This window comes from Protopterus annectens, chromosome 2.part1 (genome assembly GCF_019279795.1).
Source record: "Protopterus annectens isolate FY-2018-M chromosome 2.part1, PAN1.0, whole genome shotgun sequence".
NCBI lineage: Eukaryota > Metazoa > Chordata > Ceratodontiformes > Protopteridae > Protopterus > Protopterus annectens.
The window spans coordinates 1,455,528,877-1,455,550,688 of NC_056729.1; the positions used below are offsets into that span (position 1 = coordinate 1,455,528,877).

The window sequence follows — 21,812 nt, forward strand, 5'->3', positions numbered from 1 at the left end:
TCTCAAGTCATTCCCTCCAACATGGACAATGACAGAGTCGTATTTGTACTTGTGGAGTGAGTTGAGTGCATGGATTATGTGGCAGATCCTGGCACCCGACAGGCAGCTGACTGTAATTTTCTTCTTGTTCAGCCTGGTGAGTGGGATATCAGTGTGCCTGACTAAAGTGTTGGGTATGTTGCATTGCCTTAGGGGCTGCTGTTGGGTGGCGCATTGGTGTTGTGAGCTATGTGTCTCTTTGGTTGTGACTGGTATTTGTTTGCATTTCAGCTTCAGAGGTCCTTGTTGCTTGGGCAGGTTAATGTTAAAGGCCTCTGCATGTGTGGGTTTGGTGTTGCTGTGTGTGGGTGGTGTTGATGTGTGTTTTGAAGGGCTGTGTGTTGCTTGAGGTGTAGTGCAGGTGTTAACCTTCTCCTCCTGACCGTCTAGCACAATCTTGGCTGGAAAGAGCTTTGCTTCCAGTTTGGCTATGTAATTTGCTTCCAGTTTGGCTATGTAAGTGCATCTCTCGCAGGCTGTAGTGTTGGGTGGTAGGAGGAGAGGGTTGTTTGTGTACATGAGGCAGTGGCTACATTGCCCCAGTATGCCCAGATTCACCAGGTGGACAGGAGAAATCACCGGAAGCTGACCCTTAGACATGCCTGTTTAGGTGCTTTTTCTGTAAAGTACAAGAGCTGTTTTCCCTTACCTTTGCAAGGTACTTCGCAATTATAGGCTGTTTAGTGCCTACGATTAATTTCTTCTTATTAACAAGGAGAGTTGAGTGCTTGTATCAGTTTAAGGTTTCCTAGTGCTTTCCAGCAGGTTATAGAGCAAGTCCTAGTCACAGGGGTTCAGATTTTAGTGCTACTACTGAGAAACCAGCTAGTTCTAAGGGAAAATTTGAAGAGCAGACTTTCTGGCAACTGGAATAGTTTAACCGTAGTCCCGCGGTGCTGCACGATGCGAAAAACGTGCAAACACATGCTTTTTAAGCCAGAAAGTCGAAAGGGATAGAAATCAGCCCAAAATGGCCAATAAAATTACAATTTTACAGCTGGAAACCCTTCTTGTGTTGGATAGGCAGTACAATGCTCACCACTCTCACTGGTAAGCAGTCAAACTTCCCTCTACCACAGCAAGGTCTGGATAGCTCTGAACACAGAAAATAAAGTCCTGAAACCGCCAAAGCCTGGGATCTGGAGTATACTAACTAGAAAAGGTGGGAAATGAGCAAACAGTGTTTTTTTTTTATTTTTTGTTAAAACAGGCTAAACAATACAATAATACAGAAATAAACACAGAAAAGGCTAACACACTGGAGTGTGTAGCCCTAAACATGAAATGCAATTAAAAACTTTTTAAATGAAGCAAGGCAAGTGCACAACTGAAAAACGATTTAAGAGGTAGTAATACAGTAGAGTAAGTAGCTAGTCTACATATTCAGAAAAGTCTATATATACAGAAAAGCACTAAATAAAAACTCAAACAATTCAGATGCAGTGCAACCTAGAGCACTTGAGTTTTAGCAATATTAAGGCAAATACAGTTTTAATAAATGCACTAAAATATACTCTATATTTTGAAAATGTTTGAGAAGCACAGTTAGAATACAAGGAGATTCCAGCAATTTTTTTTTAAATCAGAGAAATAGATATTTGTATATTCTGTATACTGTAGTACCAAATCTTTTGATTTGCAGGAAATGCGTTAGCTCATTTGTTAGCCAGCTCTAGTTTGATCTGTAAGAATGTATCTGTTATTGACGTAAAGAGGATAAAACAGAAACTGCAAACAAACTGCAGTCAAATAGAGATATGCAAGTTTAATGAGGATATTTGTCTGCTGAACCACATAAAGAGAATGTTAAGATCACTGATAAAGTAAAATATAGGTTAAACCTTTAAGCTTCATTGTGATGATCATTTCCTTTCTGATTGGTAGTTCTCTTCATGGTAAGGACATTTGACTGTACATTAGGACATTTTATGAACACTTAAAAACTTTTTTGATGTATTAACCTTCATTTACAGCTTAAATGTTAACTGTAATGGTGCAACAGCTGAAATATAAAAGGTTATACGTTGGATAAGTGTATTGTCTTATCTTGTCTGATTTCTCATGTATTTATCTTTCTACAGCCTAAACCTGCTGGTTTATTAGGCACAGTAAACAAAATATCTACAGCTGGAAGGAGGCCGTACAACAGAAGTACCCCAATAGACACTTTAAGCAGTGTCTCAATGAATGTCAGTATGAACGTTAGTATGAACTCTGATCTCATCTCCCAGTCAGGCAACAGAACAAGGTAAAATGTAAACTTATGTTTCTGTAGAATGTTTTTTTTTGTCTTACAAGAGCGTAATCGTTTTTTGGAAAAAAATTGTAACACTTGTTTTGAGCATTTCTGAGAGTGTCATCTGTACTGAAAGTCACATTATATGGTTATATTAATTTGCAAAGTACTGGATATTAACAGGTTTCTCCAAAAAGTCCTTACCTCCCTATGAGTTATTTCATCCTCATACTGTCTTCCACTTGGAAAATCTCTGGCGTACATTCCTGCTGTAAGACCAGTATTCGTTCAGTACTATTATTTCTTCTTGTCATTGTTCTCATTGTTCAAAACCTTTAGTTGCTTGGCTTTGGTTTTACAGGCTGATTGTTTTAAGTATTCTTTCAGTTTTCATATGACAAGATTTACCCTTCTTTGATTGCACTCTTTACCACTCTGATGTTCTTTGTGTTTCACTTTTGCATTCTTACTGATAGGATTTTCTGCCGTGGATGTCCTTGGCCTGCCTGACTACCAGAGAATTTTTTCCTTCTGAAGCCAACAGACGTCGTGTTCGAATTCACAACTTCTGAATATAAAGGCAGTCGGCTGGCACCATAACTTAAGTTCACTCTTGCAGTCTGAGCCCAAAGGAGAGTGCTAGTTAGTGTGTCGGTTGGTCCGCACCTGAGAAAGAAGACATCTAAAGCTAAGTTCCCCATTGGGGAACTTCTCATGTGTTTCTTGACTGATGTCAGAGAAAGTTAACTGTGTCTGTGCTGTGGCAAGTAAATACCAAACTTGGACTTCAATTCTTTCTGTGTGACTTGTTTGGGCCCAGAACATGATGATGATCTTCGTGTTTCACTGTTGCAGTCGTCACCTGTGGATTATCCGTGCTGTGGTAGCCCTCAGCCGGCCCGAACACCAGAGTCAATGTTTTTCTATACCGGCTGCTGTCACTTCCTGACTGACGTAAGGTCATCAGTGATGTAAAACAAGGCAGCTGACACCATTACATCAGTCTTTCTTGCCATGGAGCCCATAGCAGAAGCAGTCTGTAAGTGTGCCGGTCGGTCACTACCAGAGTTTGAATTACAGCTGAAAACGTTTAAAGCTGAGTACCCCATTGGGGATCCTTTTTTCTTGCACTAACCAATGTCTGAAAAAATTAACAATTGTCTCACCTGTGGAAAGCAGATCCCACACCGAGACTTCCATTCATACTGCGGCACTTGTTTAGGCCCGGAACACGATGTCCCCCGTTGCCGGTTCTGTGCTCTCTTTAACACAAGAACCATTCCTCATAGAGCTCTTATTGTAGACAGATATTTTTGTTTTCCATCTTCGCATTCCAGAATGACATCAATCAGCCAACAATCCATAGACATTCCGAAAAAACGTAGAGTTAAAGATAGAGACAGACCCCACAAAGCTAAGCCTTCCTACAACCCTACCGCTAAGCAGGTCATCAGTTCTCCGGAATTCAGTGAGGCGCTTTCGCAGCCCCAGATGCTCGATACAATATCTACGCAGGCCTCTACCGAGACCCTTTCAGAGTCCGGTTTACCTCAGAAATCTTCATCTTCCAGCCTTTGCTAGTATCTGCCTCAGTTGGGTCCGGAACCGCAACGGAGGCACCGACTTCCACGGAGGCCATTCGCACTACCGAATCTAGACAAAAAACAATGTCTTCTCATCTGACTACCGTTTCTCTCAGACCGATGGTTACACTAAGGCCTAGAAGCCAGGCCACTCTTATAAAAATCTACCTCTAGCCACCATCTTACTCCTGCTCCACCACCACAAGCCCAAATGCTTAAAATGGCGGAGGATCTTATCTCCCTTATCAGAGGTAGTCCGGTCACAACTTCTAAAAGGAAAAGACACCCTTCTCCTGAAATACTGACAGAACAGGAATCTGATTTTTTCAGATTTTGAAGAGGAACAACAACCTCTGACTGCTTATGATTTTGAAGAGGAACAACCACCTCTGACTGCTTATGAGGATTCATATGCAGATGAATCCATTCCTTCTGCCTCCCCACCAGAAGACCTTTCCTTTGCAGAAACCCTTCACACCCTCAGGGAACATTTCCACTGGGCTTCCCAGGACTTCCCTCAGTCTAAGAAAAGGCTAAGAGAGTTTCTAGACCTGCCCCAGCACAGACCCTTGGCCATCCCCCATATCTTAGTGGTGGTAAATGATGTTTTCCATGAATCCAGTTTAGCCCCTGGTGCCCTCCCACCTCCTCCCAGTAAACCTGACAGGCATTACAGAGTACCGGATTCTCACAAATATCTGTACAGAAATCCTGCTGCAGACCCAGAGGTCAATACACAGGGACCTAAAGGAGCTAAAGCTAGTTCTGCAAAGAATCCTATTCATGTGGACAAGGATTCCAGAGCTCTGGACAGATGGGGTAAAAAAGTATACACCTCTGCAACCTTGGCTATCAGAGCACTCAGCTGTCAGTTCCACATGTTAAAATATCAACAACGCACTTTGGAACTGTTTAAAGCAAAAGATTTCAACCTTTCCTGACTGTGCAATTCAAAAGAGTTATTAGATTTGCTGCACTCTACTTGTCAAGTAGCCAAACACTCATTGCACTGTGGATATGACACACTAGAACCCTCAAGCAGGGCAGCAGTGTCAGGATCTGCCATTAGAAGACATGCATGGTTGAAGGAACAACCTCTCCCTGATCATGTCAAGTCTAAATTAATTGATGCACCCTTGGATAAGGGCCGCTTGTTAGGAGTAAAAGCAGAAGAGGTGCTTAAAAAGATGGAAGACTAAGCAAAATCTATGCAAACAGTAAAATATTTATTTCCGGTACAACCTTCTAGGTTCAGCAGGAAATTTCCCTCTAAGCACTAGTACTTTCCTGCACCTAGCAGACGGGGGGCAAAGTAAGCCCTGAAGGGACAGACCACCCAGGCCCCTATCCCAGAGACAGCAGAGAACCAAAGAGTGGACCACTTCCGCCCCAGAGGCAGGGAGTGCTAAGCCATCCGTCTATGGCAAAAATTCTCAATGACTCCCCCACGCCCTCCTTTCACTCACCAAAAGCTAGGATGAAGGCTCTCCCTCTGAAAAGAAAATTGGATTTCTGTAACAAAGGACCAATGGATTTTAAAGATAATTTTTCAGGGATAGAAATTCTCTTTCCACGAACTTCCAATTCCAAGAGGGTACCCAGACTTATCTCCAAATCAGTGGGCAGGGGCATTGAAACAAGTCCAAACTCTCATATCCGGGGGGCAGTAGAACCTGTCCCCTCAGATCAAACAGGCAAAGGTTTTTATTCCAGACTATTCCTTGTTCCCAGGAAAGAGAGCACTTGGCACCCCATCCTGGATCTATCCATTCTGATCACCTCCTTGGTGGTCCCCAAATTCAAAATGCTAACTTTGCAGCAGCTGCTGTCTGTGCTGATGCCTGGTTAATGACCCTAGACCTAAAAGATGCCTACCTCCACATCCCCATAAGGGAATCCTGCAGGTAATTCCTGCGTTTCAGAGCAGGCTTACAACACTCTCAGTTCTCTGCGCTACCCTTTGGCTTATCTACTGCTTCCAGGGTATTCACCAAATGCTTAGCCCTGGCCATAGCATTTTGCAGACAGAGAAATATACAGATTTACCCTTATCTGGACAACTGCCTCATTCAGGCAGAGTGCAAAGAAAAGCTGCTCCAGGACCTCCTATTTGTCAAAACCCTCCTAACCTCCTTAGGGTTCACCATCAACAAGAAGAAATCAAAAAAACACCCTCCAGGTAGATCATTTTCTTGGGAGCACTGCTGGACACAGCATCCCAAATGGCCTTCCTATCCCCAGAAAACCAGAGCTTCCTGCCTCTCTACTTTATCCAGCTAGCTTCCTGAAGTCACTTCACTGTGAGGAACATCTTGCATGCTTCTAATTCCTCTGGCCAGGCTTCACATGAGAAAACTTCAGTGGTATCTAAAGAACCTTTGGTGTCAGTGCACTCAGCCTCTAGAGACCTCTCTCCCTGTGATCCCCTGTATAAGGGCCGAGTTTCTCTGGTGGACAGGGGCCTATGCCAAGAACAAGGGTCTTCCTTTCATCCTCCACCCAACCAGGCAGACCATCACCACCTCAGACATTGCTTGGGGTGCTCCCCTAGAAGGTAGGTGCACCCAAGGTCTTTGGGATGCCCAGCACCTTCCCTTACACCTCAACCAGAAGGAAATGATGCTAGTACAAAAGGCTCTGACATCCTTCAAACCCCATCTCAGGCCAGGGGTTATCCCTATCAAAAAGACAACACCACAGTAATGTGGTACATCACCAAACAGGGAGGGACTCGCTCTACCCTCTGTGCAGGCTAGCCATGAACCTCTGGTAGACAGCCTCCTCCATGGGCTTACACCTAATACCTAACAAGGATCAACAACACCCTGGCAAACCACTTAAGCAGAAACTTACTGGACCCCACGAATGGCAGCTCCACAGAAAAATCTTTTTGCATGTCACTCAGGAGTGGGGAACTCCAGAGGTGGATCTCTTTACTTCGCACCTCTGCCACCAGCTGAAAAAATTCTGTACCAATGAGTATCACCACCTAGCGTGAAAGGTGGATGCCTTGACCTTCCCCTGGAACTCCCTCTTTGTGTACGCATTCCCTCCTCTGCCTCTCATTCCTAAGGTACTGATCAAGATAAGGGAGGAGAGACCAAAGGCCATCCTCATTGCTCCAGATTGGTCCAGATAGCATTGGTACCCCTTACTGCGCAGCCTGACATTACAGCCTCCCAGGCAGCTTCCCCTGATCTCAGACCTCTTGACTCAGGTGGGGGGGATGCTGCACCCCAGACTTGCAGACTCTCAAACTGTCAGCATTGCTAATACTCTAAAGGCAAACAAGGGACCCCTGTTAAGCAAACAGGTCGTAGACATTATCACAGAGGCCAGAAAGCCCAGCACCAGAAAATCTTATGCAGGGAAATGGAAAAAGATTCTGCTCCTGGAGCCAGCCAGAGTAGGCAATTCCTCACAACCTTCCATCCCTCTTATCCTGGACTACCTAGTGGAGTTACTCAGTAGTGGCCTCTCCTCCTCTTCTATTAAAATCCATGCCTCAGCCATTTCAGCTCATTTCGATACAGATCAGCCCCTGTTCTCACATCCTTTGATTAAACAATTCCTCAGAGGGGCTTCTAATATCAGACCTCCCAGAAGGCCACCCATGCCTGCCTGGGACTTGAATTATGTCTTGGAAAAACTAACCTTACCACCCTTCGAACCTGCTGCTTCAGCAGAACTGAGATACCTCTCCTGGAAGACTGCTTTCCTGCTAGCGATTACCTCAGCCAGAAGGGTTTCAGAACCTCAGGCACTGATGGCCATTGAGCCTTTCATCATTTTCCATGCAGACAGGGTTTCCCTGATGACTAACCCCTCCTTTATGCCCAAGGTGGTATCTAATGTTACTCTCAACCAGGCCATACATCTGCCACCTTCTTTCCTAGCCCTCAAAACAGGGGGGAAAGATTTCTGCACTCACTAGACGTGCACAGACAGCTCAGATACCGCCTGGACCATACTAAACCTTTCAGGAAAATAGACCAATTCTTGTCAGCTTTGCCCCAGGGGCAGAGGGGAAGCCCATTTCCAAGCAAACCATTTCGAAATGGATATCACACTGTATCCATTTCTGCTACAGATTACATGGGAAACCACCCCTTAGGTCTATTTGTACACATTCCACTAGGGCAGCCTCCACTTCCACAGCATTCCTCAGAGGAGTTCCCACCAGGGACATCTTTGAAGCTGCCACCTGGACTTCTGTCCATACCTGTACAAAGCATTACTACCTACCTCTTTTCTCTAGGGCTAAGGCAGGGTTTGCCTCTGCAGTTCTGCAGAGCATGCTTACCCATGCCTAGGTCTCTTACTAATCCTACCACCCTTCTCCTCAACTTTGGGAATCCTCCCACAGGTGATGACTGCAACAGTGAATCATGAAGAACATAGTACAGTTGTGTACACTTACATAAATGTAGATGTTAGAGTGTATTCACTGTTGCAGTCCTGGTTTTCCTCCCTCCTTCCCCCTTACAGCCTCTTTCCTTATGGAGACTTAAGCTTCATACGGTGGCTTTTAGCCACCAGGACCACTTTACCAAATTTCATTGGGTTTCTGACTGGTTAGGGCAAGAAAAACTGAGGTAATGGCATCGGCTGCCTTGCTTTATAGCACTGACAACCTGACGTCAGTTAACAAGCGACAGCAGCCGGTGCAGAAGAACATTGACTCTGGTATTTGGGCCTGCCGAGGGCTACCACAACAGGGATAACCCACAGGTGATGACTGCAACAGTGAATACACTCGAACATCTACATTTATGGTAAGTGTACACAACTGTACTTTCCTAACTGTCGGTTCTGTGTTTGCTCTGATAGTACAATAATCATGGTTAGGGCTGGAGATTTTGGCTAAATATTTTAGTAAGTCATACTATGTTGTCTGCAGGTTGAACAGAAGTTACTTTCCCTAGGCCTAAAAAGGAAAAGCACCCCAAACTTAAGTTTTCGGATGATGCTCATTCACCATCTGCCAGTCCACCTAGGCTTGTGATAGTCTTAGACAGTGAGATGCTTTTGCAGTCCCCTTCAGTGACTGAGATTGTGGCGCAGGCCTCTATCGAGACCTGCACGGAGTCTGATACACCACCGGGTCCCTCTTCTTCCTTATAAGCTGAAGGACTTAGCTCATCGTTTGGGTCTGGAGCTGCTTTGCAGGTTCTAGCTTCTGACAGCTCTAAAACTGATGATGGAGTCTGTTGTTATCTGGAGATTGCCTCAACTCTGTGTCCTCAAGTTTCAACTGTCTGGGTTCTGGCCCTAGTGCAGAGGCCACAAAAAACCCTATTGACCATCAAAACTTCAAACACCTCAGAAACAAAACAAAGAAACTTACCTATCTGGATAAGAAAAACTACCACTTTCAATATCAACAAAACCAAAATCAAAACCCAAAACAATTTTGGTCAGGAATAAACAAACTACTCCATCCAGGCAACACCAAAACACCTACCCCAGCTAGCTTAGCACAAACACAACCTAACATAATAGCCGACACTTTCAACAACTTCTTCTCTGAAACCGTCACCTCTCTTGCAAGCACCATGACTCCCCCCCCATCCCTCCAAATTACCCCCACTCAAAACAGTACCCACACGCTAAAGTTTAGTACCGTATCAACAACCTACATACGTAAACTACTATCGAAACTCAAACCTTGCACCCCCTCTGCTGACAAACTACCAGCCGAATATCTACAACTAGCTGCAACTGAAATAGCCTACCCAGTCTCCATCTTAATAAACAGAACTATAACTGAATCCAAAATCCCATCCTGCTGGAAAATCTCCCATATTATTCCCCTCCATAAAAGAGGTAACTCCAATGAACTCTCCAATTTTCGACCTATTGCCCTTCTATCTCCTCTATCCAAAATAATGGAACGCTGCATTCACCATCAACTTCTACATTATCTCTTGAATAACAACTTGCTTGTGGACTCTCAACATGGTTTTAGACCACACCACAGCACCTCTACCGCCCTTCTCTCCTTCACTGACACTATCAATAAAAACCGCAATAACAACCTGTTCTCCTCTGCACTATTCTTGGACCTCTCAAAAGCATTTGATATGGTCAACCATCAACTTCTCCTTGATACCTTAAAATCCCTCTCACTGGATTCACAAGCTTTACAATGGTTCGACTCATACTTGACTAATAGAAAACAAGCTGTCCTCTGGGACAGCCATCTATCCCCTCAACTCCCAGTTACTATTGGCTCCACAAGGATCCATCCTAGGTCCCCTACTTTTCTCAATTTTCATAAATAACCTGCCCACTTCCCTCCCTACATCCACTTGTATACAGTATGCAGATGATTCCACTCTCATCTGCTCTGCCTCTTCCCCAGCAGAACTCCACTCTGCTACCCAATTGGTCTTCACTGCAGCAGAAAAATGGTTTCAACACATCTGTCTCCTCCTAAATCCCAAAAAAACAAAACTACTACTCTTCACCCCAACCTTTAAATCCACCCCAATTACTTTTTCCATTGCATCCTGTAATGGCACTATCATCAAACCTGACTATTGCACCAAACTGCTGGGTGTCACCATAGATAATCAGCTAAATTTTGACCATCACATTGATTTAACTATCAAGACAGTCAATAAAAAAATTGGTGCCTTGTACAGACTTAAGCCCTTTCTTACAGCTACTTCCCGAGTGGCTCTAGCCCAAACTCACCTTATTTCTACATTACTGTATGCCTCTCCTTCCTTCATCAACATATCTAAAGCTAATCTGAAAAAACTAAATAATGCCTACCACAGTATAGCCAGATTTGCCACTGGCTGTCCATTCCAAACTCATCACTGTCATAACTTAAAGAAACTAAACTGGCTTGAACTCCCAAACCTAATACTCCTACAACAACTGATCATCACTTTTAAAATTCTACATTACCCCTCCAACACACCCATACTAAACAAAATCATCACTCCTTATAAAAATCTCACTACACTCAGATCAGCCAACAAGCTTCTAGTTACCACATTGAAATCTCATAATAAATCAGGGGATTCCCTATTTGCAAACACTATCGGTTCTTACTGGAATAAACTCCCAGCAGAACTGACCTCCCTAGCCTCATGTCACCTTTTCAAAAAACAAATGAAAACTCACCTATTAATTCATTGGCTATGTCCATGCTCCAATCCCGACTGAACTCAAGTACCTTATTACTCACTCTACTCTGCTCCTGAGTACTTTTGCTCCCCTGTACTAACTTTCACTGACTTCCACAGCCCCCTTTTCCGTACCATCACTTTTTTTCAAATTTCTGTTTGCATCCCCCTCTGACTTTCTGTTTTTTTCTGTCTCTTGCTCATTTTAGCTGAGCTCCTATTATACTGCTACATTTACATTTCATCAATATCTTTACCTCCTCCTCTCCTTCTACAACTGGCTATTCCCTTGACCTACTTAGTCCGTAATACTTGTACCTAATAATTACTGTACTTTTTCCTCTTTCAGTTTACTTTATTTTCTCCTTTTCCTTAACAATAACTACATTTACTACCCTGTTTCTCTAGCAACCTGCATACTTAACACTGTATAATACATGTTTCTCTAGCAACCTGCATACTTAACACTGTATAATATTTAGTTTAGCAATACCTGTTTTTGTTGTCACGACCAGTTACTACTGATATTTTTTTAACTTTATTTTGTATTATCTAAGACTTGAGCTTATTCTCCTCATCCCCTTGTCTGAACTTTGTTTGTCATTTATTTAGACTAGTCCATGAAAACCATATATGTAATTGTTTTTCACCTGAGTACATTATGTTATTTGTTTGTTTGTTTTTATTTAGTTACTTCCTAATCTGTAGTGTCTTAGTCTGATAGTGGAGCTTTTCTCCTCGGGCCTCTGCTGAAAATGGACATGTATCCAGCCAGACTAGCCCGGTTAACAAATGTAAAATAAAAATAAAATAAATAAATAAAATAAATGTCGTCCTTCGACCTAAGCCAAAGACCTCACATACAAAAGCTGCATCCACCTTGTGGCAGCCTCTGCCTGCCAGTTTCCCTTCCCAAACTCGGGCCTGTCAACAAGACCTAGTTAGCCTGGCTGAAGATTTGATTTCCTTGGTCAGATCCAGATGCCTCCTCTCCCGGACTTTATTACTGGTAAACGAAATATAGATTCTTCTCCCCAGGAATTTTCTGATTCTTTTTAATCTGAGGATATTGATGATAAAGATAAATCCACCTTTGAGGAAGGTTTATGTGTTTCTTCCTATGTGGATTCTAATTCTGAGCAGAACCTTGCCTCAGCAGCTCCCTTCCCCTCTTCACTTCAGATGGGAAGCTTAGGGCTATCCACAGTTCAAGAGGGTTTGGGAATTTCTAAATCGCCCTGAGCATCAACCCCCCCCCCCATTCCTATGGTTTTAGAGGCAGTCCATAATGTCTTGCAGAATTCTTCATTGTAACCAGACTCCCTTTTCCCTTCCCCTTTGAAACCTGACAGATTTTACAGGGTTCTGGATTACAACAAACACCTTTTTAAGAACCCTGTAGCAGATCCTGAAGTGGTGACTCAGGGCCCTAAGGGAGCAAAAGCTAGTACTTCCAAAAACGCTTTATTGACTGAGAAAGAAAGCAGAGCCTTAGACAGGTTTGGAAGGAAAGTGTACACCTCTGCTTTCCTTGTCATGAGGGGTTTGAACTGCTAGTTTCATATGGTGAAGTATCAGGAAACCATTTTAGACCAGATACAAAAACTGGTAGAGATTGAAAATAAAGACCTCTTAAAGGAGCTGCTGGCCTTAATGCAGATCTTGCTGTCCAGTAGATAAGTACTCCTTGCACTGTGGCTGTTATGCTCTAGAAGCTTCCATCAGGGCAGCAGCCAGAGGATACATCATTAGAAGGCATGCCTGACTCAGGGAGCAGTCCCTTCTTGAACATGTGAAATCCAGTCTCCTGGATGCTCCTTTGGACAAAGAGTTTCTCTTTGTCCCCAGGGCTAAAGCCGTGCTTAAGAAGATGGAGGATAAGGCCAAGTCCATGCAAATGGTCAAGGAGTTTCTTCATGTCCAACCTCCTCATTTCAACAGAGGAGAGAGTACTCTGTAAAGTACTGGAAAAGTGCATTTACATGCAAACCATGCAACACCTACTTCAGGAAAGTCTGCTCACTCCCACACAACATGGCTTTTGACCTAAACGCAGTACTACTACTGCCCTTATTTCCTTTACTAACACTATTTCTCTTGCCAGAGATAATAACCAACTTGTCTCTTGCTTATTTCCTGATCTGTCAAAAGCCTTTGACACCGTCTCTCACTCTCTACTACTGACAAAACTAACTAACCTAAACTTCTCCCCCACTACTGTTGCCTGGTTTTCCGGCTATCTTACTGACCGAATACAATCAGTGAAATGGCACTCTGCACTTTCCCTTCTCTCCCTGTTAAAATGTTCATTCCCCAAGGATCTCTTCTGGTCCCATTACTGTTTAATACGTTTACTAATCTTTTCTATACTTCTTTCCCACAGTCATCTCTTGTACAATATGCAGATGACTCTACAGTCATTACCATCTCTGACTCTCCCTCCAGACTTCTCTCTGCTACTCAGGCTTTTTTTACATCTGTTGAAACCTGGCTCTCCAATAACCAACTAATTCTAAACCCTATAAAAACTAAACTCATGCTTTTTTTGCCCAAAAACTTTAACCATCTCAAATCTACCTTCTCTGTACTGTCTCTTAATAACACTCCAATTGTAGTGGAACCTTACACAAAACTCTTAGGGATCACTTATAGATGATCAACTTAAATTTTGTCTACACATTAACAGTTGGATCAGGAAGACTCATCAGAAACTGGGCCTTATATACAGAAACAAAAAGTTTCTCACTTCCGAAGCTAAAGTAACCCTCTCTCATACATACCTTCTACCCAGTCTACTATACAGTTCACAAATTCTAACACATCTTAACTCCACACTCATAGCTAAACTAGACTCAACCTACAACAAGGTAGCTAGATTCTCAGCACACCACACTTAGAAACCCATCACTGCCTCTTACTTAAACTGACTTGTACTACCTCACCAGCTTCTTCTATCTCAGCTTCAGATCATACACTTAAAAACCCTCTGGTCATGCAAATCAAAGGAGAGATTACTATCTACTTGGGTCCCCAGATCCCTTATTATGTTTTCCGTATTTAGGGGGCTACCACTTATGTGGTAGTTTGTGTGTACTTTGTTTTTTCCAAAGGGGATGACTATGCATTTTTGGCATTTAGCTTGAGGCCATGATTTTGACACCAGGTGTCCATCTCAGTGAAACCATTTTGGAGGATGTCTGTGTCAGCCGGAGAGTCAATTATAGCCCCTAGTTTGCAGTCGTCTGCAAATTTGGTCAGCCATAGTCCTCCTGTGCTTGCCTTTACCTCTGAGAAGTATATGCCGAACAGGAGGGGTCCTAGGACTGAGCCCTGGGGAACGACACTTGTAACCGGTTTACAGTCAGACCTAGCTCCCGCAACTCTCACCATGTGGGTTCTGTCCGTGAGTGAATTGGCAGCCCATCTTGTGACATAGGGGTTTATGTTCAGGCTGATGAGCTTGTCTATAATACCAGAATGGGGAATGGTGTTGAAGGCCTTTGCGAGGTCTAAGTATGCTGTGTGTCTCACCTTTCCCTCGTCTATAGCCTTGATAACTGTTTCAAAGAAGTCCACCAGGTTTAGGAGGCATGATCTGCCCTTAACAAAGCCGAACTGGGTAGGGTCCAATGTTTGGTGGTTCCCAATGTCTCTGTTAATGGGTTCCATGATGCTGTGCTCCATAGTCTTGCAGACCAAGCTAGTCAGGCTTATAAGGGCGATAGTTCCCGGGGTCTGTTGTGGCTCCACCTTTGTGGAGCAGAATAACCGTTGCTGTGTGCCACTCTACGGATATGTAGCCTGTGGAGAGGCTGAGTTTGAACAGTGTGTTTAGGTGGGGAGTTAGTTCATCTTTGAGCTCATGTAGGACGCAGCCTGGGACACCGTCCAGTCCCATTGATGCTGTGTTTTTGGCTTTGGAGAGAGCTGTTTTAAATTGAGTGGGATATTAGGGGCTCTACATTCTTCTGGTATGGTTATGGGCCCTTTTGGGGATGAGAGGGGGGTGAAGTTTGCACTGAACCTGTCTGCCAGGTTGTTGGCAATATCGGTCGGTTCAGTGTAATTTGTGCCATTCTGCATTAACTCTGAGCATATTTGAGCATTGCCACTTAGATTCTTGACATAGCTAAAGAATGCCTTGTGGTTATCTTTGGAGTCCTTGGCAATTTTTATTTCGAAGCTCGCCTTGGACAGTTTTATGAGGGATCGTAGTTTCTTACTGATACTGATCAGGGATTTCTTCCCTTCTTGGGATTTTACTCTTTTCTGTACTAGTTTCCTCCTTCTATTGTATAGCTTGTTTATGGCAGGGGTCCACCAGACTGGTTTCCTTTTCTTGGAGGAGCGAGTCTTGGTTTTGCTTGGGATAGCACAATCCATGCTTTCTTGTAGGTGCCTGTAGAATGCATTAGTAAAGGATTTTGCAGCTTGGACAACGTTATCCTTTAGCATGGGGTCTTTGAAATTTTCAACCTCAGTCTTAAGTAACGTGAAGTTTGCTTTTGAATATTTTTTCATGGTGGTTTCCTTGTATGGGGGTGGGGGCGGAATGTAGATATCCAAAGTGATTTGTTTATGGTCATATCTAACCGGTGAGGGGTTGACCTTCGATGTAGAACACCGGTCACCCATGTTGGTGATGACCAGGTCCAATATGTTGTCACCTCTGGTGGGAGTATTGACCAGTTGATCCAGGGCGTTTGAGTGTATAAATTCTAGGAAATGTTGGGCAAGGGAGTTAGTACTTGAGTAGTTCTCCCAGTTAATGTTTGGGTAGTTGAAATCTCCCAATATTAGGGTGTTTGGTAGGACCTTTATATTTCCCAGTGTTTCCAGAAAAGCGGAATGGGGGTCCTGGGACATGGTGGGTGTTCTGTAGCAAGTTACAATTTGAATTGCAGTTTTGCTCTTTGTTAGTTGCACGTGGATGATCTCTGAGGCATCGTGCTGTGCCACTAACCTGGAAGTATGGGTATCCTTGTTGAATATGGATACTCCCCCGCCTTTTGTATTTCGGTCCGGGTTCTGTGGCCAAAATGTATGGTATGAGTTGTAGCCAGGTAGTGCTGGGGTGCTCTCTGTAGTCTTAAACCAGGTTTCTGTTACTGCATGTATATCGATTTTCTCCATACTGAGGAGTGCCTCAAGTGTGTGCATTTTGAGGTTTAGAATTCTGGCATTGAGTAGCATTACCCTCAGATTTTTGTTACTTGTGCTATTTACGGCAGTGGGTTTTTCTTTTGAGCCTTGCCTAAAAAAGACACTATGGGGGGTGGCAAGAGCCTTGGCCAGTATTTGAACGCCTAAAGGTGACAGGTGCAAGCCGTCTCTAGCAAAGCAGCATGGCTTGTCGAGCATATCATCCCAGCTGACAGACACTGGATTCTCTTTGAGTGACACCAGAAACTGTCAGTTGTTTAAATTAATATTTTTTTCTGTATACCGTTGTATCATACTTGGTGAGGGCAGGATGCTGCTCAGGGTCACGGTCATACCGGCCTGGGCTACATGATCAGAGAGCTCTTACACGTCTCTTTTCATGTAGTCCAGGGAGATACAGCTCAGGTCATTCACACCAACATGGAGAATGACAAGAGTCGTATTTGTACTTGTTCTGGAGTGACCTGAGTGCTTGTGTTATGTGGCGGATCCTGGCACCTGACAGTCAGCTAACAGTAACCTTCTCCTTATTCAGCCTAGTGAGTGGGACATCAGTGTGCCTGACTATAGAGTCACCTATTACTAGTATGTTGGGTATGTTATTTTGCCTTGAGGGCTGTGATTGTGTGGCACGCTAGTTTTGTTAAGTATGTGTTTCATGGTTTGTGTTGGGGGGGGTGGAGGTTGCTTGGATGTCTGCTTTGGAGGTCTCTGTTGCTTTTGCAGATTTTTATTTAGTGCCTCTGAGTATGTTTTCGTGTATATATGTGCGTTTTTTGCCGGTGCTGGTTTAATGGGTCTATGTGAGACTGGTGGTGTGATGCCAGTATTTCCCTTCTCCTCTTGACTGAGCCAGTCTTGGGTTGAGAGAGCTTAGCCTCCAGTTTGGCTGTGTAATTGCATCTCTCGCATGTATTAGTGTTTGGTGGTAGGAGGAGAGGATTGTCTGTGTACATGAGGCAGTTGTAACATTGCCTCAAAATACCCAGATTCACCAGTTGGACTGCAGAGTACACCTGAAACTGCCCTTTGGACATGCTTGGATAGGTACAGTGAACTGTTTTACTGAATAGCTGGTAAGGTCGAATAGAGAGCCTTGTCCTTCTGTACAGTATAGGGGGGGGGTTTAGTGCTAGTGTTTATAAGTGCTTGTTATGAGTTTTGAGCAAGTGCCGGGCTGAGAAATGAATGGCTTGAGTGCTTAAGGTGAAAGTTTGTCTAGTTCTAAGGGAAGAATTGAAGAGGAGACTTTGTGGAGCCGGGAATAGTTATACCCTAGCTAACCTGTGCTGCCCGGCTCGCAAAACCGGGGAAATGCAGTTTTTATAGCAGGGAAATGAAAGAGAAAGAAATTAGCCCAAAATGGCCAATGAACTACTAATTTCTGGGCTGAAACCACTCCTCCAGGAACAGATAGGCTGCTCAAAGCTCCCCTCTCTCACAGGTGAACAGAGAAACTTCCTTCTATCTAAGTAAGGTATGGGCAAACACAGAGATTTGTAACACAGCCCTGAATTCAGCACTAACCTGAAAACTGGACTAGACTAGCTTCGAAAGGTGGGAAACAATATAAATGTGTATATATATATATATATATATATTTTTTTTTTTTTTTTTTTTTTTCCCAGAAAATAAAGCAGATACAATAAAAAAAAACACACTGCTTATTGTTATATATCTCAGTTCAGAGTTGTAGTCACTGCACCTAGTAATAAAGTATGAAGAAACATAAATACAGTAAAAGCAGATGAATAAAGTGGAATTATTTACATATATATATATATATATATATATATATATATATATATATATATATATATATATAAAACAAACAAACTGATTTAAACAGGTTAGCCAACTAACCAGAAAAAAGCTCAAAACTGAGCCCTGTTCCAGCAGTCTTCAGTTAGGCAAGTTCTAACTGCACACTCCAGCTACTAGGGTGCAGGGGAACCTTCTCCAAGAAAAGATGGCCTGGATCAGTGCTCAAGTTATACAAACAAAGCTAGATTCGGTAGGCCTGAATCTGGTCCTATGCTACAGCAACAAGGTGCATCAATTTCAGAAAGAAACAGTTCAAATAAGCAGGCACAGTAAGCCTGTTAACAGAAATTCCCAGCTCAGAAGGGCAGAATCCAGCCTTTCCTCCCACAAGAATGCAGACCACAAACCTTCTTAATCTAGAATAACTGGCCTGAAGCCCAAGTGCTTAATCCAGAACTAATACACTTTTAAAATAGCAGATACTGAGCCTTCAATAAGCAATTCCCAGCTTAGAAGGATGTAAGCTACCTGTCCTGCCACAACAGTGCAGACCACAAACCTCCTTTATGTAAAACAACCAGTATGAAGCCCAAGTGCGTAAACCAAAAGATTTAGAATAACAGTTACAGTTTAATCAGGCTACTACCAAGCAGTGATAAATGCAGCAGAATAAATAAAACTGAGTACTTTTAAGAAGAGGTAAAATCAAAATAAAGTAGGAGGAAACACAAATACAATAAAAGCAGATGAATGAAGTGCAATTTTTTTTTTGTTAGTAAAGTGCAAGAAGAGAGGAAGGAAGAACCTTAGTGGGTTGGCCTTCTCAAACCTTCTCTCTTTATTAAGTAAAGTGAAAACTAGACTCAGAATATGATCTCACTGTATTCGGTTAAGTGAGCAAATGAGATGGACTCTGGAGGAGTGGTCAAATACAGACTTACAGGAGAGGCGGGCAATTCCAGAGCCACCAACACGAAAACAAGAACAGGGAGGGTGGGTGGAAACAAACTGCAGAGAGATAGAGAGAGAGAGAGACACACACACACTATTCAATGAAACACACAGGTACAGAAAAAAATGAAAAACAGTACTTTTAAAACTGCAAGTTTGTACTTAACTTCAGCTTCTAATGCAGGTGATTGTAGCAAAGCAAGTCTCTCAGAAGTTGAGCATAAAATGATTTCTCAAACTTTGGAATCCCTCTAGGCTAACAATTAAATATCAGATAAGAAGTGAGAAGACCTCCACCCCCTTTTATAGCAGAGAGAGACACAGCACACACACTATTAAGTGAAACACACAATTAGGTACAGAAAAAAATGAAAACCAATGCTTTTAAAACTGCAAGTTTGTACTTAACTTCAGCTTCTAATGCAGGTGATTGTAATCAGGCAAGTCTCTCAGAAGTTTTATTCTACTTTAACATTCTCCTTTTTGTTTATAGTTTTATCTGTCAACAATATACATGTATGTAGCTTACGTATTTTAACTACTAAAATTGTCTTTTGCTATTTTTATTGAAATGCATCTGTATTGCTTTTTTATTGGATTGTATTTCTTTGGAGCTTTTCTCCCCGGGCCTCCGCTGAAAAAGGGCAATAGCTCAGCCGGACACTCCTGGTCAACAAATGTAAAATAAATAAATCAAGCCTAAACTGTCCTCCTTTTCACCCACTACCTTGTATCCATCTCCTACTCTCAGTACTGCCTAACTCTCATACCACTCGAATCAAGCCCAATACTAGATACTTCTAACCTCAAACTTCCTATGCATTAGTCCAACATTCATTCTGACCATCTCTTGTATAGTTCCTCTGTAAGTCACTTGATAGTAACATATGCTAAACAGCAAGTGTGTCTTTTCTTGAATGTAAAAATGTCTATTTTCATTACCACCTATGGAATCGTATCTTTATAGTACTTTTTATTCAAATGTAAATTAATACTGCTTATGTTATTGTACAATGTACTGGAGGTTTTCTTCCCGTGCCTCCAGTGAAAAAGGGCTGTCCAGCTCAGTCGGACTAACCCGGTCAGCAAATGTAAAATAAAAATAAATAAATAACCTTACCAAACACTTGTCTTTTCCATCCTCCCATTCTAAACTTAGACGTAGGAGACCATGAAGGGAAAGGAGCCAAAGACAACACTAGCTTTAAAGACAGTGGCACACAGATTCCAGTAGGCCTGTGGGATCACACCTCCTGGGACCCAGCAGGGAGCAGTCATGACTCTTCTGTGATGCTCACTTTCACCCTCCCGTCCTTGTCCTTCCACTCCCAGGTTAGGAGGATGGCTGTCCCTCTTTCTGAAGAACTGGATCCTCATTACCAGGGATCAGTGGGTACTCAAAATTATTCAAAGAGGTTACAAGCTCCAGTTCAAGCAGCCCCCTGATTCGATCAGGTTTCCCAGATATTCCTCCAAACCAAAAGGCAGAGGCCTTAAACCAAATACAGCTTCTGTGCATCCAAGGCTCTTTTGAACCAGCATCAGTCTCATCACAAGGAAAGGGTTTTCACTCATGACTTTCCCTAGTTCCCAGAAAAGAGGGTACCTGGAGGCCAATTCTGGACCTGTCAATGTTCAACCAATTCTTGCAGGTCCAAAAGTTCAAAATTTTAATACTGCAAAAACTACTGCCCATGATCATCGCAACGCTTTCACTGTAACCTTAGATCTGAAAGACACATACCTCTCCATCCTATAGAAGAATCTCACAAAAGGTTCTTAAACTTCAGAACAGGTGTGAGGCATTATCAGTTCTGTGCTCTGCCCTTCGGCTTGTCTACTGCACCCACAGTTTTCACAAAATGCCTAGCCCCAGTGATAGCCTTCTACAGGACAAAAAGCATTCAGATTTATCCCTTCTTAGATGATTGCCTCATTCAGGCAACAGATCTACAAAAACTCAAAGCAGATCTACTTTACATCCAAAAAATATTGGCTTCTGTGGGGTTCACCATCGATATGCAAAAGTCTCAGACTATTCTCACAAACAGGATTGTGCCTCTGGGGGTGTTACCAGACTCATCTCTTCAGAAAACCTTCCTTCCTTCCTCAATATAAGGTTACCTATCTAGTTCTGCATTTCAAAAAGCCCCTTGTCAAGAACTATCTCAGTCGGAGAGTACCTCAGAGCCTGGGTTGCATGGCCTCTTGCATCCTCATGATCTCACTGGCCAGACTACATATGAGGAAACTGCAGTGGTACCTCAGAAATGTGTGGTGCCAATGTTCTCAGTCCCTCAACTTCAGGATAAAGTTTCTTCCTTGTCTCAGGAAAGAGTTTGTATGGTGGTCCCGAGCATGCTCCCTCAATCTGGGCCTTCCCTTCAGGTTCATCCCTCAGGGCCAGACTCTAACAAAAATGTCTCGGAAATAGCCTGGGGAGCCCAGTACAACAACTTCCAGACTCAAGGTAAATAAAACTCCCAGTTCAAAAACAAACATATCAACCTAAAAGAACTGATGGCAGTCCAAAAAGGCCTAATTGCCTTCAAAGACCAGTGGAAACCAGGGGTTCTCCTGGTAAAGACAGACAATACCATAGATAAGTGGTACATGAACAAGCAGGAGGGGACTCTCTCTTACCCTCTCTGTTGCCTAGCTATGGACCTCTGGGAAACAGCAAGCTTCATAGGACTTCACCCCATGGCACAGTACCTACCAGGAGAAACCAGTCAACTCGCAGATCACCTCAGCAGGAGCTTGTCAGACTGTCACAAGTGGCAGCAGCACCAGGAAGTTTTTCTCAGCATAATCATAGAATGGGGTGTGCCACTGATGGACCTTTTTGGCACCAAAGAAAATGTGCCCTTGAAAATGTTTTGCTGCAGGACAAAAATAAGGTCAGCCTAGAAGACAGATGTCTTCTCCTTCCCTTGA

General features: G+C 43.1%; 1 protein-coding gene across 3 annotated transcripts in view; it reads left to right on the forward strand.

Moving 5' to 3' along the window:
* The window catches only part of PDS5A (PDS5 cohesin associated factor A), a 4,482,835-nt gene that overhangs the window by 3,870,875 nt on the left and 590,148 nt on the right, over positions 1-21,812 (forward strand). For all 3 annotated transcript variants that reach the window (XM_044062931.1, XM_044062930.1, XM_044062932.1), the window contains exon 30: positions 2,121-2,287. In XM_044062931.1, the coding sequence (XP_043918866.1) occupies positions 2,121-2,287 (167 nt within the window). The remainder of the gene's footprint in view (positions 1-2,120; positions 2,288-21,812) is intronic.